Source organism: Dermochelys coriacea, chromosome 1 (genome assembly GCF_009764565.3).
Source record: "Dermochelys coriacea isolate rDerCor1 chromosome 1, rDerCor1.pri.v4, whole genome shotgun sequence".
In the NCBI taxonomy this organism is placed as follows: domain Eukaryota; kingdom Metazoa; phylum Chordata; order Testudines; family Dermochelyidae; genus Dermochelys; species Dermochelys coriacea.
Window position 1 is genome coordinate 225,789,357 of NC_050068.2, and position 18,217 is coordinate 225,807,573.

General features: G+C 40.7%; 1 protein-coding gene across 1 annotated transcript in view; it reads right to left on the reverse strand.

Moving 5' to 3' along the window:
• Positions 1-4,802: 4,802 nt before the first annotated feature.
• The window catches only part of PPARA (peroxisome proliferator activated receptor alpha), a 50,085-nt gene continuing 36,670 nt past the window's right edge, over positions 4,803-18,217 (reverse strand). Inside the window, 2 exon segments of the mRNA XM_043515175.1 lie at positions 4,803-5,171; positions 10,696-11,143. Coding sequence (XP_043371110.1) covers positions 4,924-5,171; positions 10,696-11,143 — 696 coding nt within the window. The 3' untranslated portion in view covers positions 4,803-4,923.

Below are 18,217 nucleotides of genomic sequence, written 5' to 3' on the forward strand. Positions count from 1 at the left end.
TTCATCTAGGCTTTATAAACAGTAGTAACTCCATATGTATATCAGCTACCTGCTGAGGCAATTCTAGCATTGCATTGAAGTCTGTCTCTCCATAAAAGTGCTGCCCTTGCTCAACCATCCAGGCAACAAAACATCACATTTTATCCCAAATGGCAAAACCAAAAATTTATCATTCACTATAATAGTTATTCATTCTGGGCCAAACCCTACCTTCCTTTCAATGGAAGCACTGTGATTCTTCTGTATCGTGCACATTCTGGACAGCACTGAGCTTTACTCCACCCTGGCTTCCTCCAAAGCAGTGCAGACTAGTGGCTGGTGGTAGGAATGGTGGGGTATGGGCAAGGGTATAGCCAGTGCGACAATGATTATGTGGCTCTACCAGTCTAATCACCTACATGGAAAAAAGTAAGTGTAATGGGTGCTGCTCAACAGGGTAAAAATGTTGCCCTCCCTGACTCCCATGGACATTTACCTGAGCAATGTTTGTTTATTTAAGGTCTGTGCAGAGGTCCAGAATTTGGACCTATATGAAAGTTGGAAACAAACAGGGAGAGCGTACAGGAAATGCAATGAACCCAGAACAAGTCTGAAATAAATTTCCAGAAGGACAGATAACAATAATAGGAAGTTGAAGTATTTTAACAGATCCAGAGCATTCAGGTCCATATTTAACTTGAGAAGTCAAATACTGGCAACTCTTATGACTTCATTACGAGTCTTGCAATATTTGATATTTTATTTAAAGCCCCATCTTCTAGAAAAGTGATTATGTGAGAATCTCAGCCTTCATTTAAGTTCCTAGCCCTCATTCTTGGGAGTAAAGTTTGAAATTGACACCAAAAGCCCTAAAGCTCAGAAATTAAAAGACCACCCCCGTCCCCCAGAATCCAAGATATTAGTGATACATCTTATAGTTTTTAAGCCAACCTCATAATTTTTTGGCATCTGACTCATGATTTTTGAACTTTTGCAACTGGCAATGGGCATTGTTAGTAGCAGAAAGTACCACTGCTGAAATCCTCTCAGTTTTCTGAAGAGACACCATGTACTTCAATAATACATAAAAGGAGATCATTTCTCAATTCACTATTTTCTGATAAAACATGAAAATCTATTCTGTAATTGAATAGATAAGGCAGATGTACTATATCCATACTTTTCACTGCTGCTGATTGTGAAAAGAAAAAATGGTGGATGGGAAAGGTAGTATGGATGTCATCATTTTGTGTGGATAAATTCTTTACTTTTTCCTTTCCCCAGACACATACTTCAGTTTGAGCTGTGTGTGCCTGAGAAGTTACATAAGCACAGAAACTGCAATAGATTTCAAACACACTGATGGAAGTATAGATAATTTGTTTAACACTTGTAATGTGCAAGTTGAAAAAAAATCACTCTAATCATCTTACAATATGTAAGGCTCAAATGACCAAGAGCTTAACTGTGCCACCAAGTCTCTAGCAGAAACAAGTTCAATGATAAAAACAGAGATCACTGTTCTGTGTTCTGGGATTCATCAAGCCTTACCCCCAAGCTGATTCTGTTAGTGAAGGGTTATAATTCTGAGGTCTTGAAACCATACTGCAATAAAGCAGGCATAAAAACTGACCCTTTTCTGCCACAGAAAGTATTACTATGAAAGTATTGTTAAAATGGGCTGTCAAGATCATTGTTTTAACACCCAATAAAAAAAGATCAATAGAGAAACTGTCAGGGTAAAAAGGAAAAGAAAGATAAGAGCAGAATATGACAGTCTTTAATAAATATTTAAAATGTTACTCCCAAAAGAAACTCATGGCTAGCAGTTGTTTTCATTCTTTATACAGTAGTCTGAAAAGTGGCAGGATGGAGTTCCATGTATTCTTCCATGCATTCTTGTCAGCAAGTTAAGGAAGTATGGGCTGGATGAATGCACTATAAGGTGGGTAGAAAGCTGGCTAGATTGTCGGGCTCAACGGGTAGTGATCAATGGCTCCATGTCTAGTTGGCAGCCGGTGTCAAGTGGAGTGCCCCAGGGGTCGGTCCTGGGGCCCGTTTTGTTCAATATCTTCATAAATGATCTGGAGGATGGTGTGGATTGCACTCTCAGCAAATTTGCGGATGATACTAAACTGGGAGGAGTGGTAGATACGCTGGAGGGGAGGGATAGGATACAGAAGGACCTAGACAAATTGGAGGATTGGGCCAAAAGAAATCTAATGAGGTTCAATAAGGATAAATGCAGGGTCCTGCACTTAGGATGGAAGAATCCAATGCACCGCTACAGACTAGGGACCGAATGGCTCGGCAGCAGTTCTGCGGAAAAGGACCTAGGGGTGACAGTGGACGAGAAGCTGGATATGAGTCAGCAGTGTGCCCTTGTTGCCAAGAAGGCCAATGGCATTTTGGGTTGTATAAGTAGGGGCATAGCGAGCAGATCGAGGGACGTGATCGTTCCCCTCTATTCGACACTGGTGAGGCCTCATCTGGAGTACTGTGTCCAGTTTTGGGCCCCACACTACAGGAAGGATGTGGATAAATTGGAAAGAGTACAACGAAGGGCAACGAAAATGATTAGGGGTCTAGAGCACATGACTTATGAGGAGAGGCTGAGGGAGCTGGGATTGTTTAGTCTGGAGAAGAGAAGAATGAGGGGGGATTTGATAGCTGCTTTCAACTACCTGAAAGGGGGTTTCAAAGAGGATGGCTCTAGACTGTTCTCAATGGTAGCAGATGACAGAACGAGGAGTAATGGTCTCAAGTTGCAATGGGGGAGGTTTAGATTGGATATTAGGAAAAACTTTTTCACTAAGAGGGTGGTGAAACACTGGAATGCGTTACCTAGGGAGGTGGTAGAATCTCCTTCCTTAGAGGTTTTTAAGGTCAGGCTTGACAAAGCCCTAGCTGGGATGATTTAACTGGGACTTGGTCCTGCTTTGAGCAGGGGGTTGGACTAGATGACCTTCTGGGGTCCCTTCCAACCCTGATATTCTATGATTCTATGATTCTATGTCTATTATGTTTCAATGATTTTCAGATTAAATGTGCTTAGTTTACTGTACCATGATTGTTCTAACTACCAGTCCTGCAGACAACATAGACACAAACTCAAGCTGTGTTATCTTGGTTTACATCACCAGTAAGTAGTACACTGTGGCTCAGATTCTGCCCTCAAATACATGAAACTATTTTCTCCAAGCTGTGCCCCCTTCCTTTACAACTGTGCAATCAGTGTCTACAAATTCTGCTTTCTGTACATGTTGCCTCTAGTGTGATAGAGTAAAAGGAGGGCAGAATATAGTGCATTTAAAATTTAGTTAATAGTTCTGTTGACAATGTGTAAGGAGGAACAGAAGGCAATTCACTAAGCTGGATTGGCTTTGTGGGGCTAATATAAGCAAAGAATGTAAAATTTTTTCAGAATAGTAAATATGTATGACTTTGAATACATATTGGGTGAAGATCTGTTAAGATTAAAGGTGCCATGTTTGTACAATCATTTTTCAGAGTAGACCACGACCTGAAGCTATTGTATTCTGACAATCTAGAATTCAGCTTCCTTGGGGCAAGAATCAGACTTCTGGGAGACTCCCCACATCCTGCTAATTCAAAATGGCATTTTAAAGAAAAATTTCATCTTAAGCTATTAAGACTTCTCTAAGATGCACACAATATACTCCACCCAAAAGGGACTTTTCCCTAGTTTCATTAGAATACTTTTGAAAAAGGATTCCCCCACTGTAAAGTACAATTCACTAACAAGCATCTTGCTAAGATATCTTTTCCATAGTTTAGAGAGTCTTACAGTTTAAGGACAGAAAGGACCACTAGATCAACTAGTCTGACCTCCTGTATATCAGAGAACACCAGCATCACCCAGGACCCACACACTGATACTTTGGTTGGTCTAATTTTGGTCATTGGATATTGCATCCCATGGGAGACTAGAAGGGATCAAGATGCACCAGTGCCTAAGGCTCCCGCAGTGGCAGGGAAGCGATTATGTAAATTGCACCATGATAATCCTTTAACTTTTTTTTAAAAAGACTCTTTTCAAAAGGCTAATCCTAAATTTACTGGTTTCAGAGTAGCAGCTGTGTTAGTCTGTATTCGCAAAAAGAAAAGGAGTACTTGTGGCACGTTAGAGACTAACAAATTTATTAGAGCATAAGCTTTCGTGAGCTACAGCTCACTTCATCGGATGCATTTGGTGGAAAAAACAGAGGAGAGATAAATTTATCCGATCCGATGAAGTGAGCTGTAGCTCACGAAAGCTTATGCTCTAATAAATTTGTTAGTCTCTAAGGTGCCACAAGTACTCCTTTTCTTTTTCCTAAATTTACTTTAGTAGTTCTATTCCTCTCAAAATTCAGACAGCAACAAAGTAAATATCTTTCAAATAAATATACCTATGCATGTATAGTTATACCCAGCCACTTGATACATCTAGCCTGACTCGTTTGAGAAAAAAATTGAAAGTGCTACTTGGTTCTCAATAATGAACATGAGAGTATTTAAACCAAGAGTACATAATCTCTAGAAGATAGTGCATGTATCTTGAACAAATTTTGCCCTATTTAGTAAATTAATGCTCAATGACTAGCCCAATACAGAATATAATTTTGATCAATCAAGGTCTGTTTGTTAATTAACAGATTCAGATTTGTTAAACATCTACTTGTTCAGTACATATACATTCTCGCTAACCCTCAAATTTCAAATTAATCAAAGCTTCTTGTGAGCAAATTCATGAACGCTACGTAATTTCTCTAAAGTACTTAAAGAACCCACGACAAAAGAAGTGTGACGTTCCAGTTATCTACAATTTAGATTTTTATGTTCTTGAATTAAGCACAGCAGATAACTGTACAAAGTAATTTTTCTCCCATTATTAATATTGCTCTTGGCTTTAAATATTGTGGAAAAAATTACAAAAACCCCTTAATACATATCGCTGTAGATTTCTTGTAATAAAGGATGCAAGAGTGCATCAGATTCAGTCTTTTTGATTATCTGAACAAGTTGAGCATGCTCTGTGACGAGCTGTCGGAGGTCTGCCATTTTCTGGAGGAGTTTTGGGAAGAGGAAGATGTCATCAGGATGGTTGTTTTGCAAGTGAAGTTTTAGTACATGCACAATGCCCTCCTGCATCTTTTCAATGTATTCTACATTTACAAGACCAGGGCGATCTGTTCTCAAAACAAACAAAAGAATACATGTCATATAATCTTACCATTGTTCATATTTTATCTGCATGTAAGGCCTGCTCCAGGGGCCCACTGAAGACAATGAGATTATTCCAATTGACACCAATGATTTTGGATCAGGCTCAAAGTAAAATCTTGTCATCAATGAACTTTTGAAATACAACTGAATAGCTGTGGAACACTCTGTCAGGAGTACTGGTACAGACTAACTTTATTAAATTAATTAATAAATAAATAAATAGGTCCTCATGACTTTTGCCAATGTTATTTCAAGATGGGCTGAAGAGAGAATTCTCCACGTGACTCTCAAACCCTCTGCTATAGTACAGTGGACATGTCTAGCCTGGATATCCAATTTTATGTTCTCTGTATGAAGGTTGTGGGGTCTCCAATCCCAATCAGAAGGATGAATATGATTAAGAATTTGGGTGTTTTTAGTAAACTCTTTGGAACAGGGAAGATATTTTACTATGTTACTACAGTGCCAAACACAATGAGTTACCAATCTGGACTGGTACTTGATAGATATTACCATCATGCAATTAATCATAGAGGAGGCTGGCAACACCATTTATTCTTATTAAGATTATGAGACACTTCCCATTATCAGATCATGTTTTCAGTTCCTCGTAACTTTGACAAATATGTGGGCTGAAATTTTCCATGCCAAGTGTGTGCTTCAGGCTGGAACTTCAGCTGTTTCCAAGTATGAGGCTGAGAAAAACATACGTTGTCCATGCTAAAAAAAAAAAAATCTTTTATTTGGAAAGATATAGCACACCTGTACTTTGGAACAGGGATTTTAAATTTGGCAAATGAAAGGGAGGACTTTGTGTTAGGATGTGGGAGAAGGGGAGATGAATCTGATGAGGAGCATTGGTACACAGGGACTACTGGGACTGTCTGGGCAAACAGACTTGGACAAGGTGCCTCAGAGTGGGAGGGTGACAATGAAATTGGACAAGGAGCCTGGGTAGGGAAAGTCCAGAAGGGCAAGACTACCACTTGCTGGGCAACGATACACCTCAGGAGTGAAGATGATTGGCTAGGAGAGGACAGGAATGGGACAAGGAGTCAGGGATGGGTGTAAGCATTATGATTAGGCTTGGAAAAATCAGACTTTTAAGGAAATTTGGATTTCACCATACACACACGAAACAAAAAGTGTTTCCATTGATAATAATCCAGGCATGCAGAGTAAGAAAAATGCTGCCCGAGAACTTAAGAGTTTGATTTAAGGATATTTATTTTGTATATTTTGACATGTGATGTTGACAATTTTGTGTTTTAACTAGACCTGTCAATTAATGGCAGTTAACTCGCGCAATTATCTAAATAAATTAACTGAGATTAAAAAAAATTGCAATTAATCGCACTGTTAAACAATAGAATACCAATTGAAATTTATTAAATATTTTTGGATGTTTTTCTACATTTTCAAATATATTGATTTCTATTACAACACAGAATACAAACTGTACAATGCTCATTTTATTTTTGATTACAAATATTTGCACTGTAAAAATGATAAACAAAATAGTATTTTTCAATTCACCTCATACAAATACTGTAGTGCAATCGCGAAAGTGCAACTGACAAATGTAGATTTTTTTTTTGCTACATAACTGTATTCAAATAAAACAATGCAAGACTTCAGAGCCTACAAGTCTACTCAGTCCTACTTCTTGTTCAGCCAATCGCTAAGACAAACATGTTTGTTTACAGTTATGGGAGATACTGTTGACTGCTTCTTCTTTACGTCACCAGAAAGTGAGAATAGGTGTTTGCAAGACACTTTTGTAGCCAGTGTTGCAAGGTATTTATGTGCCAGATATGTTAAACATTCATATGTCCCTTCATCCACCATTCCAGAGGACATACTCCCATGCTGACGATGCTCGTTAAAAAAAAAAAGTGTTAATTAAATTTGGGACTGAACTCCTTGGGGTAGAATTGTACGTCTCCTGTTTTGTTTTACCCTCATTCTGCCATATATTTAATATTATAGCAGTCTCTGATGATGACCCAGCATATGTTTGTGTTAAGAACACTTTCACAGCAGATTTGACAAAATGCAAAGAAGATACCAATGTTAGATTTCTAAGTATAGATACAGCACTCGACCCAAGGTTTAAGAATCTGAAGTCCCTTCCAAAATCTGAGAGGGATGAGGTGTGGAGATTGCTTTCAGATGTCTTAAAAGAGCAACACTCCGAGGAGGAAACTACAGAACCCGAACCTCCAAAAAAGATAATCAACCTTCTGTTGATGGCATCTGACTCAGATGATAGAAACGAACATGCATTGGTCCGCTCTGCTTTGGATTGTTATCGAGCAGAACCCGTCATCAGCATGGATGCATGTCCCCTGGAATGGTGGTTGAAGCATGAAGGGACATATGAATCTTTAGTGCATCTGGCACATAAATATCTTGCAATGCCGGCTAAAATAGTGCCATGCGAACATCTGTTCTCACTTTCAAGTGACATTGTAAATAAGACACGGGCAGCATTATCTCCTGCAAATTGTTTGTCTGAGCGATTGGCTGAAGTAGGATTGAGTGGACTTGTAGGTTCTAAAGTTTTACATTGTTTTATTTTTGTATGCAGTTATTTTTTGTACATAATTCTACATTTGTAAGTTCAACTTTCATTAGAAAGAAATTGCTCTACAGTACTTGTATTAGGTGAACTGAAATATACTATTTCTTTTGCTACTTACAATACAAATATTTGTAATAAAAAATATCAAGTGAGCACTGTACACTTTATTCTGTGTTGTAATTGAAATTTATACTTGAAAATATAAAGAACATCCAAAATATTTAAGTAAATTGTATTCTATTATTGTTTAACAGTATGATTAATCGTGATTACATTTTTAATTGCGTGATTAATCGTGATTAATTTTTTTAATCACTTGACAGCCCTAGTTTTAACCATTATAAAGCTGTAACTTTGACTCTACGTCTACTGTCATTAAATAATTATTGCCTGCTCCTGCATTCTCCCACAACTATGAAAATTGAAAGTGATAAAATAGAAAAAAAATACATCAATATTATCCATTGAAATTATATATAAAAATAGAATTCTGCCAAGCCTAATTATGATATAGTCTTTACTTACATGATCACATCTCCCTCCCCTCATTCTCCTCCCCACAGGACTCCCTCATTCAGTGCATTGGGTGGCTGGTGCTCACTTAATGAGCAGCTATTTAATATTTTGTTTTCTCCTTCTTGTTGTGTGTGTGGCACCAGGCTTTATTTATTGCCTACTATGCATACCCTGCCCTGAAGACAGAATTATTAATTTCTTCATGAACTTTTCTGTGGCACTCATCACCATAGTTTCCGAGTATCTCACAGTCATTAATACGTTTATTTTCACAATAAGATATGGGGATGATATTATCCACATTTTACAGATGAGGACTGAGGCACACAGAGATTACAGTCAAAAGTATCCACTAATTTTGGGTGCCCAAATTTCAGACACCTAGGCCCTGATTGTTCAGTGTAGCTAGAATTATAGAGTGTTTATTATATTCACAGCACAGCTTCCTTTTACTTCAATTGCAACTGTAAGTGCTCAGTTCTTCTGCAAGTCAGACCCCAGGGTCTCAAGTCAGGCACCCAGAACATGAGGCGCACACACAATTAGTGATCACCTTCTATCTCATTCACTACACACCTTCAAACTTCTGTAACAAATAAAGCAGGGCTCCTGCTCTCCTTCGCTACACTGCCCTGCTGCATCTCCAAAGCACTATCCTGTGCACTGAATGAGGCAGAGGTCCTGTGAAAAAAAATACCCATGTGATCATGTATTAAAAACTGGATCATATTAATATGCACAAGAGGGCTGAATTAGAGTTGCACAGGCCTGGACAATTCCAGCAATTTCTAACTTTTGAGTGCTTGAGTTTACAACCTTAAATAAATGTTTTTAACAGTTTGTGTGCAGTAAAAAATAATATTCACAGGGTATACTGGGCCTTTTGTCTTATAGTAAATCATGATGGGGGATGATGTTTGTGGATTGTACTTAGAGGGAATCGGGTCATAAGCTGTGGTACCTTGATGACAGTAAGAAGTTGGGATGTTGGGGCAGAGGTTTTTGGTCTGCACATGAAATAAAAGATGGAAGATGTAGGATGGGCAGGTGGCTTATATGTAGTGAAGGAATTGGTGCAGTATGTTAAGTATGGGACAGTACAGTGGGATATATGCCTCATTTTGTGAATACTGGGAGAACAAGTGAAAGGCTGTCCTGTAATATGGGTGGATGAGGATTCAGAGCTCGGAGGGTAGAGTTTGGAGCACCTTGACTGTGCATCTCCAAATGTTTGTGAGGAGTTTTTAAGTGAAACCTTAACTCTGTTTTTTTCCATTCTGTTTATTTTAAATTACATTATTTTAAGCCCCCCAAGTTATTAAATTTAGAGTGTAAACAATGTTGGGCAGTGGTTTGTTTGAGGTCATCTGTGAATCATCTAGAACAGTGCTTCTCAATCTTTCTAGATACAGTACCCCTTTCAGGAGTCTGATGTGTCTTGCGCACCCCAAGTTTCACCTCACTTAAAAACTACTTACAAAATCAGGCAAAATATACAAAAAAGTGTCACAGCACACTATTACTTGAAAAATTGTTTAACTTTCTCATTTTTATCATATAATTATGAAACAAATCAACAGGAATATAAATATTGTACTTAGAGCAGTATAAACAAGTAATTATCTGTATAAAATTTTAGTTTGTACTGACTTTGCTAGTGCTTTCTATGTAGCCTGTTATAAAACTAAGCAAATATCTATATGAGTTGATGTACTCCCTTGAAGACCTCTGCGTATCCCTGGTTGAGAACCACTGATCTAGCACAACTTTAAGTCATGTAACATAGAAAGTATTTATAATCTTAACTCAAATTTAAGAATGCCATTTTCTGGAAATAAACATTAAAATTAAGGTCACAATCCTGCAATATGAAATGCCTGGGCAGAATGCTGTGGCTGCACAGAACCCTTTGATTTCAATGTGGGGTCCACTCACATGTACCAGAGAGCAACATCAAAGCCATAATTTTATTGGCCTCTAAGGATGAAATTAGAAGAAACAGGAATATCTAACTCCGCTATCAGTCCCATATTGTATTTCCCCACCTTTTTCAGAGTTTAGAAATATTTCTTCATGCCCAACCCTATTCCTCAAGGAAGGGATAACTCTTCACATCCCACTTTTAAAACTAGAAAGCCCCAAGGCACTAATCCAACAACGTGTTGTAAGTGGGCAAACCCCTGTGCTATACATTGCAGGATTAAGGCCTTAATGAGTATTTATCTTATACCAAACATAATTTAACATGAGACAAACATTGTTAGTGACAGAACTGAATTGTCATAATTCCATAAATTACAAAGAAATATACTTTTCCATTTTTAATTACTAAATGATGGGAGTGAAATCATAAATATTACTTCAAAGAACAGATATTTATCTCTTACCTCCACAGCAAATGATAGCAGCCACAAAAAGTGATATGTCACTATCATCCAGCTCCAGTGCATTGAATTTCATTGCAAAATCAAACTTCGGCTCCATAATATCACAAAATGGCTTTCTTAGGCTTTTCAGGAACTCCCGAGTTATAAAGCCGTTTCCATAGGCTACTAGCATCCCATCTTTGTTCATTACAGAAGCTAGCATGGCAAAAATGGCTTCATAAACTCCATATTTTAACAGAGTCACCTGATCATTCAAATCAAGATTTGAGAAGCCAGGGACAGATTTGGCAAATTCAGTAAGTTCTGTTACAGTCTCTACAGATGTACACTGGCAACAATGGAAGATTCGAACTTCTGCTTCCTTGTTCTGGATTCCATTGGCTACCAGTTTTGCCACCAGAGTCTTCTCTGCCATACACAGTGTTTCCATGTCATGTATAACAAATGGCTACAGAGAAAGGTACCAATTAATCCATTTACAAAATAAATATATTGAGGACTATTTAATTCCTTACACTGATCAGTCTTCAGCCATTAATAAACCCTGAATTAAAAGGATAAGGACCAGATTACTACTTCCTATTTAGCACTTATGCAGATGACATCCTGTGATGATTTGAGAAATCTGCCTATACAGCTTACGAATTCTGGTTGCAATGGTCAAGTTGTTCTTATGAAAAACACTATCATGGAATGTCTCTATGTCAATGTGTATCCACCATTGCTGATGAACCTATCAGCACAACTCTCCCAGGCCTGCTCTAAATTTAAAACTTACGACATAGCTATGGCACTCAGGGGTGTGGTAGCTTTGGGCTAGAGACAGGGTGGAAAAGCTATGCATGCTTTCTTAGGGGGAGCAAGGGGGTTTAGCTATGTGACCAACCAAGGTTAGAGAAAGCAAGCTCTATAAATCAGAAGTCAAGCCATGAGCTGCAGCAGGAGGATCTTGGATATCCCTAGAGTATCCAAATCCCAGTCCAAAGAATTCTCTGGAGTGATGAGAAAAAATGTTGCAGGGAAGTGTGTGGAGGATGTATTATTTTAATATAGATCTGTGTATTTCTTAAGTGGTTACGTAAAGAGCAGTGGCGGTTTAGAATTCTTCACAAAGTCAGTCCGCATGTGTGTTATGTGTTGCATCTCTCAAGCACTCTTAAAAAGAGTTAACCTGTGAACCCAAAACACCCACATGGCTACAGTTCCTTGGAGATGATGTATTAAAGTTATTGAAAGTTTGAGGGGTAAGTAGTGGTCCCCCAGGGGCTGGCCAGTTGGACTACAAGGTCTGTCGTCAGGAGGAGGTGCTAGACAAAGGGTCTGTACTATAAGAGTGTGCCTGGGACCCCCAGCTAAGGGCAATGCATGATTTCTATTCAGGCTCTGATAGCTTAAAACAAATGGAATCTAGTTGCTGGATGGCTTAAAGCACATGGAATCTAGTTGCTGCTCCTCACAGCAATCTGGTGAACAGTCAAGAGGGGGCATTTGACTAGATCTGTGACACATCCCATTCACCTCAGTGGGATATTAGCTATGCAAGCGCTAAGGACTGTGGGATTTGACTAAGAGGAACTCATTCAGTCATTTAAACATACGTTGACACTTCACATATTTACACAGTCCGCTTACAACTATCAGTGGAATTGGACTTTTGTATTGTTCTTCACTATTGGATTATTTATTTTAAGTTATATCTGTGCAACTGATCTTCTTCAGGAGCTCTAGCCATTATTCCTATTTAAGAAGGTTAGTGCTGGATTGTTATTACTGATAATGATTTTCAGGACACTAGAACACTGTCTCACAAAGTAATAAAAATATTCAGCACTTAGCAAGAACTTTCTCCATGAATGAGGATGCTCTAAGTAAAGAAATCTGTGTAGTGAAAACTGAGGAGATGATTCCTTCAAAAATTAATTAAAAGCCACAATTTCTTAAACAGAGTGATCAGAGTTCAGGAAAATAACCAGACTATAAAGCCTCAAAATATTTTTGAAGAGCAAGAATTAGAAAAAAGGGCTAGCCATTAAGAAAAACTAGGTTTATGAAATGAATGAAGTTGACACCAGTTATAAATCTGGTTCCTTACGTTAATCAAAGTATTTCCCATCTAAGGTAAGTAAACCATAGGGTGAAGTCCTTTTTCAGTTCTCCTTCAGGCAAAACTCTCCTTGTAGTCAGTAAGTTTTGCTCGAGTAAGGACTTAAAGATTTAACAGAGTGAAAAGGTTAATCTCTATTTAGATAACTGTAATATATTTCTTAGGAATCAGTGACATCTCACTGGTACTTGTCCATCTTTGATCTGCGTATGGTAGCTACATTCTGCACCATTTCAGTACTTCTAAACAATAACATAACTTCATGGGTGGGGGAATAAAACACCCAAGTTTCTAAACCATTTAAAAGGTTTAACCTATTTTTTAGATACTGTGGGTCATTAAAGTTTAACACCTTTTCAGTATGAAATGCTGTTCTTTGAAGGTGGGGGGCGGGAGGAGAAGTTTATTGCCAAATCCATCTTGGGACCCAAAGTTAATACTGCTACCTTGTCTCTAGGTAAAAAGAGCTTGTAATTTCTGAAAATGAACTACAGTTGTGCCAAGAAGAAATGGTTACTCACCCTGTGCAGTAACTCTAGTTCTTCGAGATGTGTGTCCTTCTATGTGCTCCCACTCCAGGTTCACTAGTGTCCCTTGCGCTTTGGACTGGAGATTTCTGTGTTCGTCAGTCTCATGCCCAGTGCAGTTGTTACATAACACTGCATGGGCAAACTGCCCTCAGTTCCTTCTCTATTGCAGAGCCTTGGGCCGAGAACTCTGAAGCAAAGGGGACGGAGGGCAGGTAGTGGAGCACCCAGAGGGGAACACATCTTGAAGAACCACAATTACTGCACAGGGGGAGTAACCATTTCTTCTTCAAGTAGTGTCCCCACAGGTGCTCTAGGTGACTATGGAGCAGTGCCATCTAAGGTGGAAGGGGCTTCAGAGCTGAGTCCAGTACGGTGGAAAATACAGTCGAGCTGAACACAGTAACGGAGGTGGAGTTGAGAGTTATTGCATAGTGTTGGGAGAATGTACAGATGGATGCCCTAATAGTGGCTCTACAGATGTTGATGACTGGTAGTTTTTTGAGGAAGGCCATGGAAGTGGCAATAGACCTTGTAGAATGAGCGTGAAAGCGAAGGTGGCTGAATGTTACAAGACTGGTAACAAGAAAAGGAGTACTTGTGGCACCTTAGAGACTAACAAATTTGTTAGTCTCTAAGGTGCCACAAGTACTCCTTTTCTTTTTGTGAATACAGACTAACACGGCTACTACTCTGAAGACTGGTAACAAGAGTTAATGCAGTCTGATATCCACTTGGAAAGTCTCTGGTTAGAGACTGCTGACCCTTTTGATCTGTCTGCTATCAAGATGAGTAACTTGTTGATCTTTCTGAAGGGCTTTATTCTGTCTAGACAAAATCCAGGGTATGCAGCAGTGTGTCCTGGGAATTCAGATGCAATTTGGGGTAGAAGACAGGCAAATGAATGAGCTGATAGAGATGGAACTCTAAAGAGATCTTACGTAAGAATGTGAAGTGGGGCCGCAGTGTGACCTTGTCCTTAAAACACGGTGAAGGGAGAATATGCCATTAGGGCCTCTATTTCTCCAACCCATTGCACTATCAGGGATGCCATCTTCATTGCAAATGGAGCAGTGAGCAGGTAGCCAGAGGTTTAAAGGGCAGTCTTGTGAGGCATTTGAGGACCAGATTGAGGTCCAATACTGGGGTAGGGAATTGGACCGGAAGATAAAAAAAGGTTTCTCTTCCCATCCCTCCAAGGAATCTTGCTGTGGTCGGGTGGGTAAAGACGAAATAGCCCTCTGTTGGGTGGTAAAAAGCCATGATGGCTGCCAGGGAGACTCTTATGGAGCTCATCAATAGACCCGAGGTTTTCAGAGGTAGGGTGTAGCCTAGTATATCCAGAAGCGATGTAGTCATTGGTGAAAGCTGCCTGCTGGCAGGACCAGGCCAACTGCCAAGCCGCATCCATTTTTCAGAATACATGTAGTGAGTAGATTGTTTCCTGCTGTATAATATCACTCTTTTTATGTCCTCTGAGCAGGCTGCCTCTAATCGCATGAGCCATCAACAACTATGCTTTGAGACCAAGCATCGTGACACTGGGATGAAAAAAATCTTCCTGCACTCTTACAAGAGGAGATGGGGAGTGATGCGGAGAGTGATCAGAGGGCAAACAGACAGCTGTATCAGGTAAGAAAACCATGTTTGCATGGGCCAAATTGGAACTATTACAATTACTCTGGCTCTGGCACTCTTTATTTTGAGCATAACTTTGGCTATTACGAGAGTTGGCAGGAGTGCATACAGTAGGGTTGACATCCACTGAGGGTGAAAAGAGTTCCCTATGGATTGGTGACCCAATCTGCCCCTTGAGCAGAAGTGGCAAACAAGTCTATCGGGGGGTACCGCACTGACAGAATCTGTGGTGTAATATGTTGGAGTCTATTTCCCACTTGTTGTCTTGGAAGAAGTGTCTCCTGAGTGAGTCTGCAGTCACTTTCTGAATGCCGAGGAGATAGGCTGCTGTGATAGTGAGCTTTTTCATATGCACCAGTTCCAGTGTCTGATGCCTTGGTGCAAAAGGAAGAGAATCTTGCTCCTCCTTTCAGCAGCCAATTGTCCTGGTAAGAGAATACTTTCCTGCAGAGCTACTATCAACATGACCTTCAAAAAGACCCTCGAGGCAGATGATAGGCCAAAGGGGAGCAATCAGTATTGATAGTGGTCCTGGCCAACAATAAAATGGATAAATCATTTGTGGGATGGGTGGATAGTGATGTGGAAATATGAACCTTGAAAGTAGAGGGCTGAGAACCAATTCCTTGCTCTAATGGAATTATCACTGTAAGCATCACTATTTTGAACTTCTGTGCCTTCACATAGGTGTTGAGTAGTCTCAGGTCTAGGATGAGTTTCCAACCTCCACTCTTTTTTGGTACCAGAAAATACTTGAATAAAGTCCCTTCCCTCTGTGCTATATGGGAACTGGTTCTATAGCCCCCATATATATAAGAATGTGTCTATATCTTGAAGCATGCTCTCGTGAGAAGGGTCCCTGAAGAGGGATGGGGAGGATGTTCACTGGTGGAAGTGAGGCAAAGTGGATTGTGGAGACCCACTTGTCTGTAGTGATAGAGTCCCTGTCTCGACTTGAGTGGCAAAGGCAGTCGCAGAAGGGAGGAAGGCTGGTGAAACAGTGAAGCTGAAGAGGATGAGAATGGTAGTTCCTTGTAAGCTGTGCAGCAGGCTATAAAGGGTCATGCAGGCAAGCAGAGCTGCCAGGGAGAGGAGCCTGACCCCAGCTCAGTTCAGCCCAGTCGGAGCTGCAATGGACAGGGAGAGGCGCCTGTGACCCGGCCCCGAGCGGCTGCGGCGAGAGAAGGTTTGGGGGAGTCATCTCTCCCTGCCACAGCCCCGGGGCAGCCTGCACCCCAAACCCCTCATCCCCAGCCCCACCCCAGAGCCCATGCTGCCCCGCACCCCAACCCTCTGCCCCAGCCCCAAGCCCCCTCCCACACTCCAAACCTCACCACCATCACCTCCATATTGGTGCACGTAACAAAATTCATTCCACACATGGATGTAAAAAATTTGAGGGAACACTGGTTCAGACCCTCAATCACCACGTCAAAATTGCTGCTTGGTGTGTGAGGAAGGAGGCTGAGAAGTGGACGGTTTCCTTCTTTGAAAGCTATTCCTTCTCTGGTGTGGTTCATACGTCCTCTAGGACAGTGGTTTCCAAACTTTTTGGCTCGCGCACCCCAATGTGAAGACCGGAAGACCTGCCGCAGGCAGGCCGCTGGAGGGGAACACCAGCCGTGGACGTGCAGAGCTGCCACCGAAGAAAATGGCGGAGTGCCATCTGGGGGCGCTACTGCTGCCGCGCACCCCCTGGGATCATCTCATGCATCCCCAGGGGTGCGCGCACCCCAGTTTGGAGACCACTGCTCTCAGAGGGAAGGAATTGGATGGGGCAGAATCTTCTTCTTAGGTGCCCTGGAACTGTGGGACTCCAAGGCAGCAGACTTGCTTGGGGACTGACATATGGGGGGGTCCCTTGGCCTGGGTTGGAGGTCGGACATAGAGAGCTCTCCATCACAAGGAGGTGAAGCTTTAGTTTTTTTTTTTCTGGCTCTTGATTTAAAGGCCAGACAAAAATTGCACTTTTGAGCAACAGATGCAAAGAGAATGTCTGAGGCTGCCTGGGATTGCCTCCTGGCACGACAAACGTAGCTTGAAGCCAGGAGAACTGGGCATCACCTCCCAGTCAGAAAAAATGTCAGATCTAAAGTCTATATAAATAGTACATAGAAAAAATATTTTAAAAAAATGAAAAAAGAAGCTATAATAGGAGTATATACTAACTATGGAAAAATTAACAACAACACTACAACAATCAGTAAGAGAGAAAAACAGAGTTGAGGAAATCTATATAGGACAACTGCTAAAACTCCGTCTCAGCCCAAGGTGGTTGAGGGCGGCTTGCCCACGCTGTGCTATATAACAGCAGCAGGGGAAATGAGACTGACAAACACATGTGCAGGCTGAGCAGACTCTGCTATGAGAAATCTCAGGTCAAAGGCACAGGGCACCTAGAGTGGAGCACCTGTAGGAATGTTACTTGAAAAAGAATCAGAATTTACTGAAATTAACTGCTAAAGTACTGTTCAGCAACAAGTAAGCTGGATTCCCATCACCACAAACTGAACCTGAAGGGCCATGTTTAAAAAAAATAAAACCCTGTCAAATAAAAAAATGTTAAAAAAGGCATATTCTCCAAGTGTTAGCAGGTATGAATGAACTCTCCTCTGACATCTAGCAATGAGCTGAGGGAAGAGACTTCAGGAACAGAATGTGTTTGCATAGATATGCCTACTTGCCTAGGTGCATAGCATAGGGTGACCGGATAGAAAGTGTGAAAAATCAGGACAGGGGTGGGGGGTAAATAGGCACCTACATAAGAAAAAGCCCTAAATATTGGGACTGTCCCTATAAAATCGGGACATCTGGTCACCCTAGCATAACATGATGAAGCTGCTTTGCTAAAATTATCACTTTTGGCTGATGTTGGGCAGCAGAACTGTACTTAGCATGCCCGGATTGAGGGGGTCACCTGAAATGGAATTTCACTCACTAAGCAGGTGATAGGGATGACAAATACCAGTAAAGAAGAGACAGGTGGGGTCAGATGTTCCTACATGGTGGTGTGGACTCTGCCCAAAGAGTCCTACACACCATTTGACTTTCCGCTCTCCAGTGTTTAAAGACAGAGCTAATTAGACTCAATTGAGAGTCACTGTTGCTGTGCAGTGATTATCAGAGCTGAATCACTGATAACCAGGTCTAGAAGTTATGCCTTAGACCTGGTGTAGGCACAGTGGTGAAAGGAAAGAAAATCCAGAGACAAGCGGTGGAGGCAGCAGCAAACAACCAGTTGCAGAGGCAGACA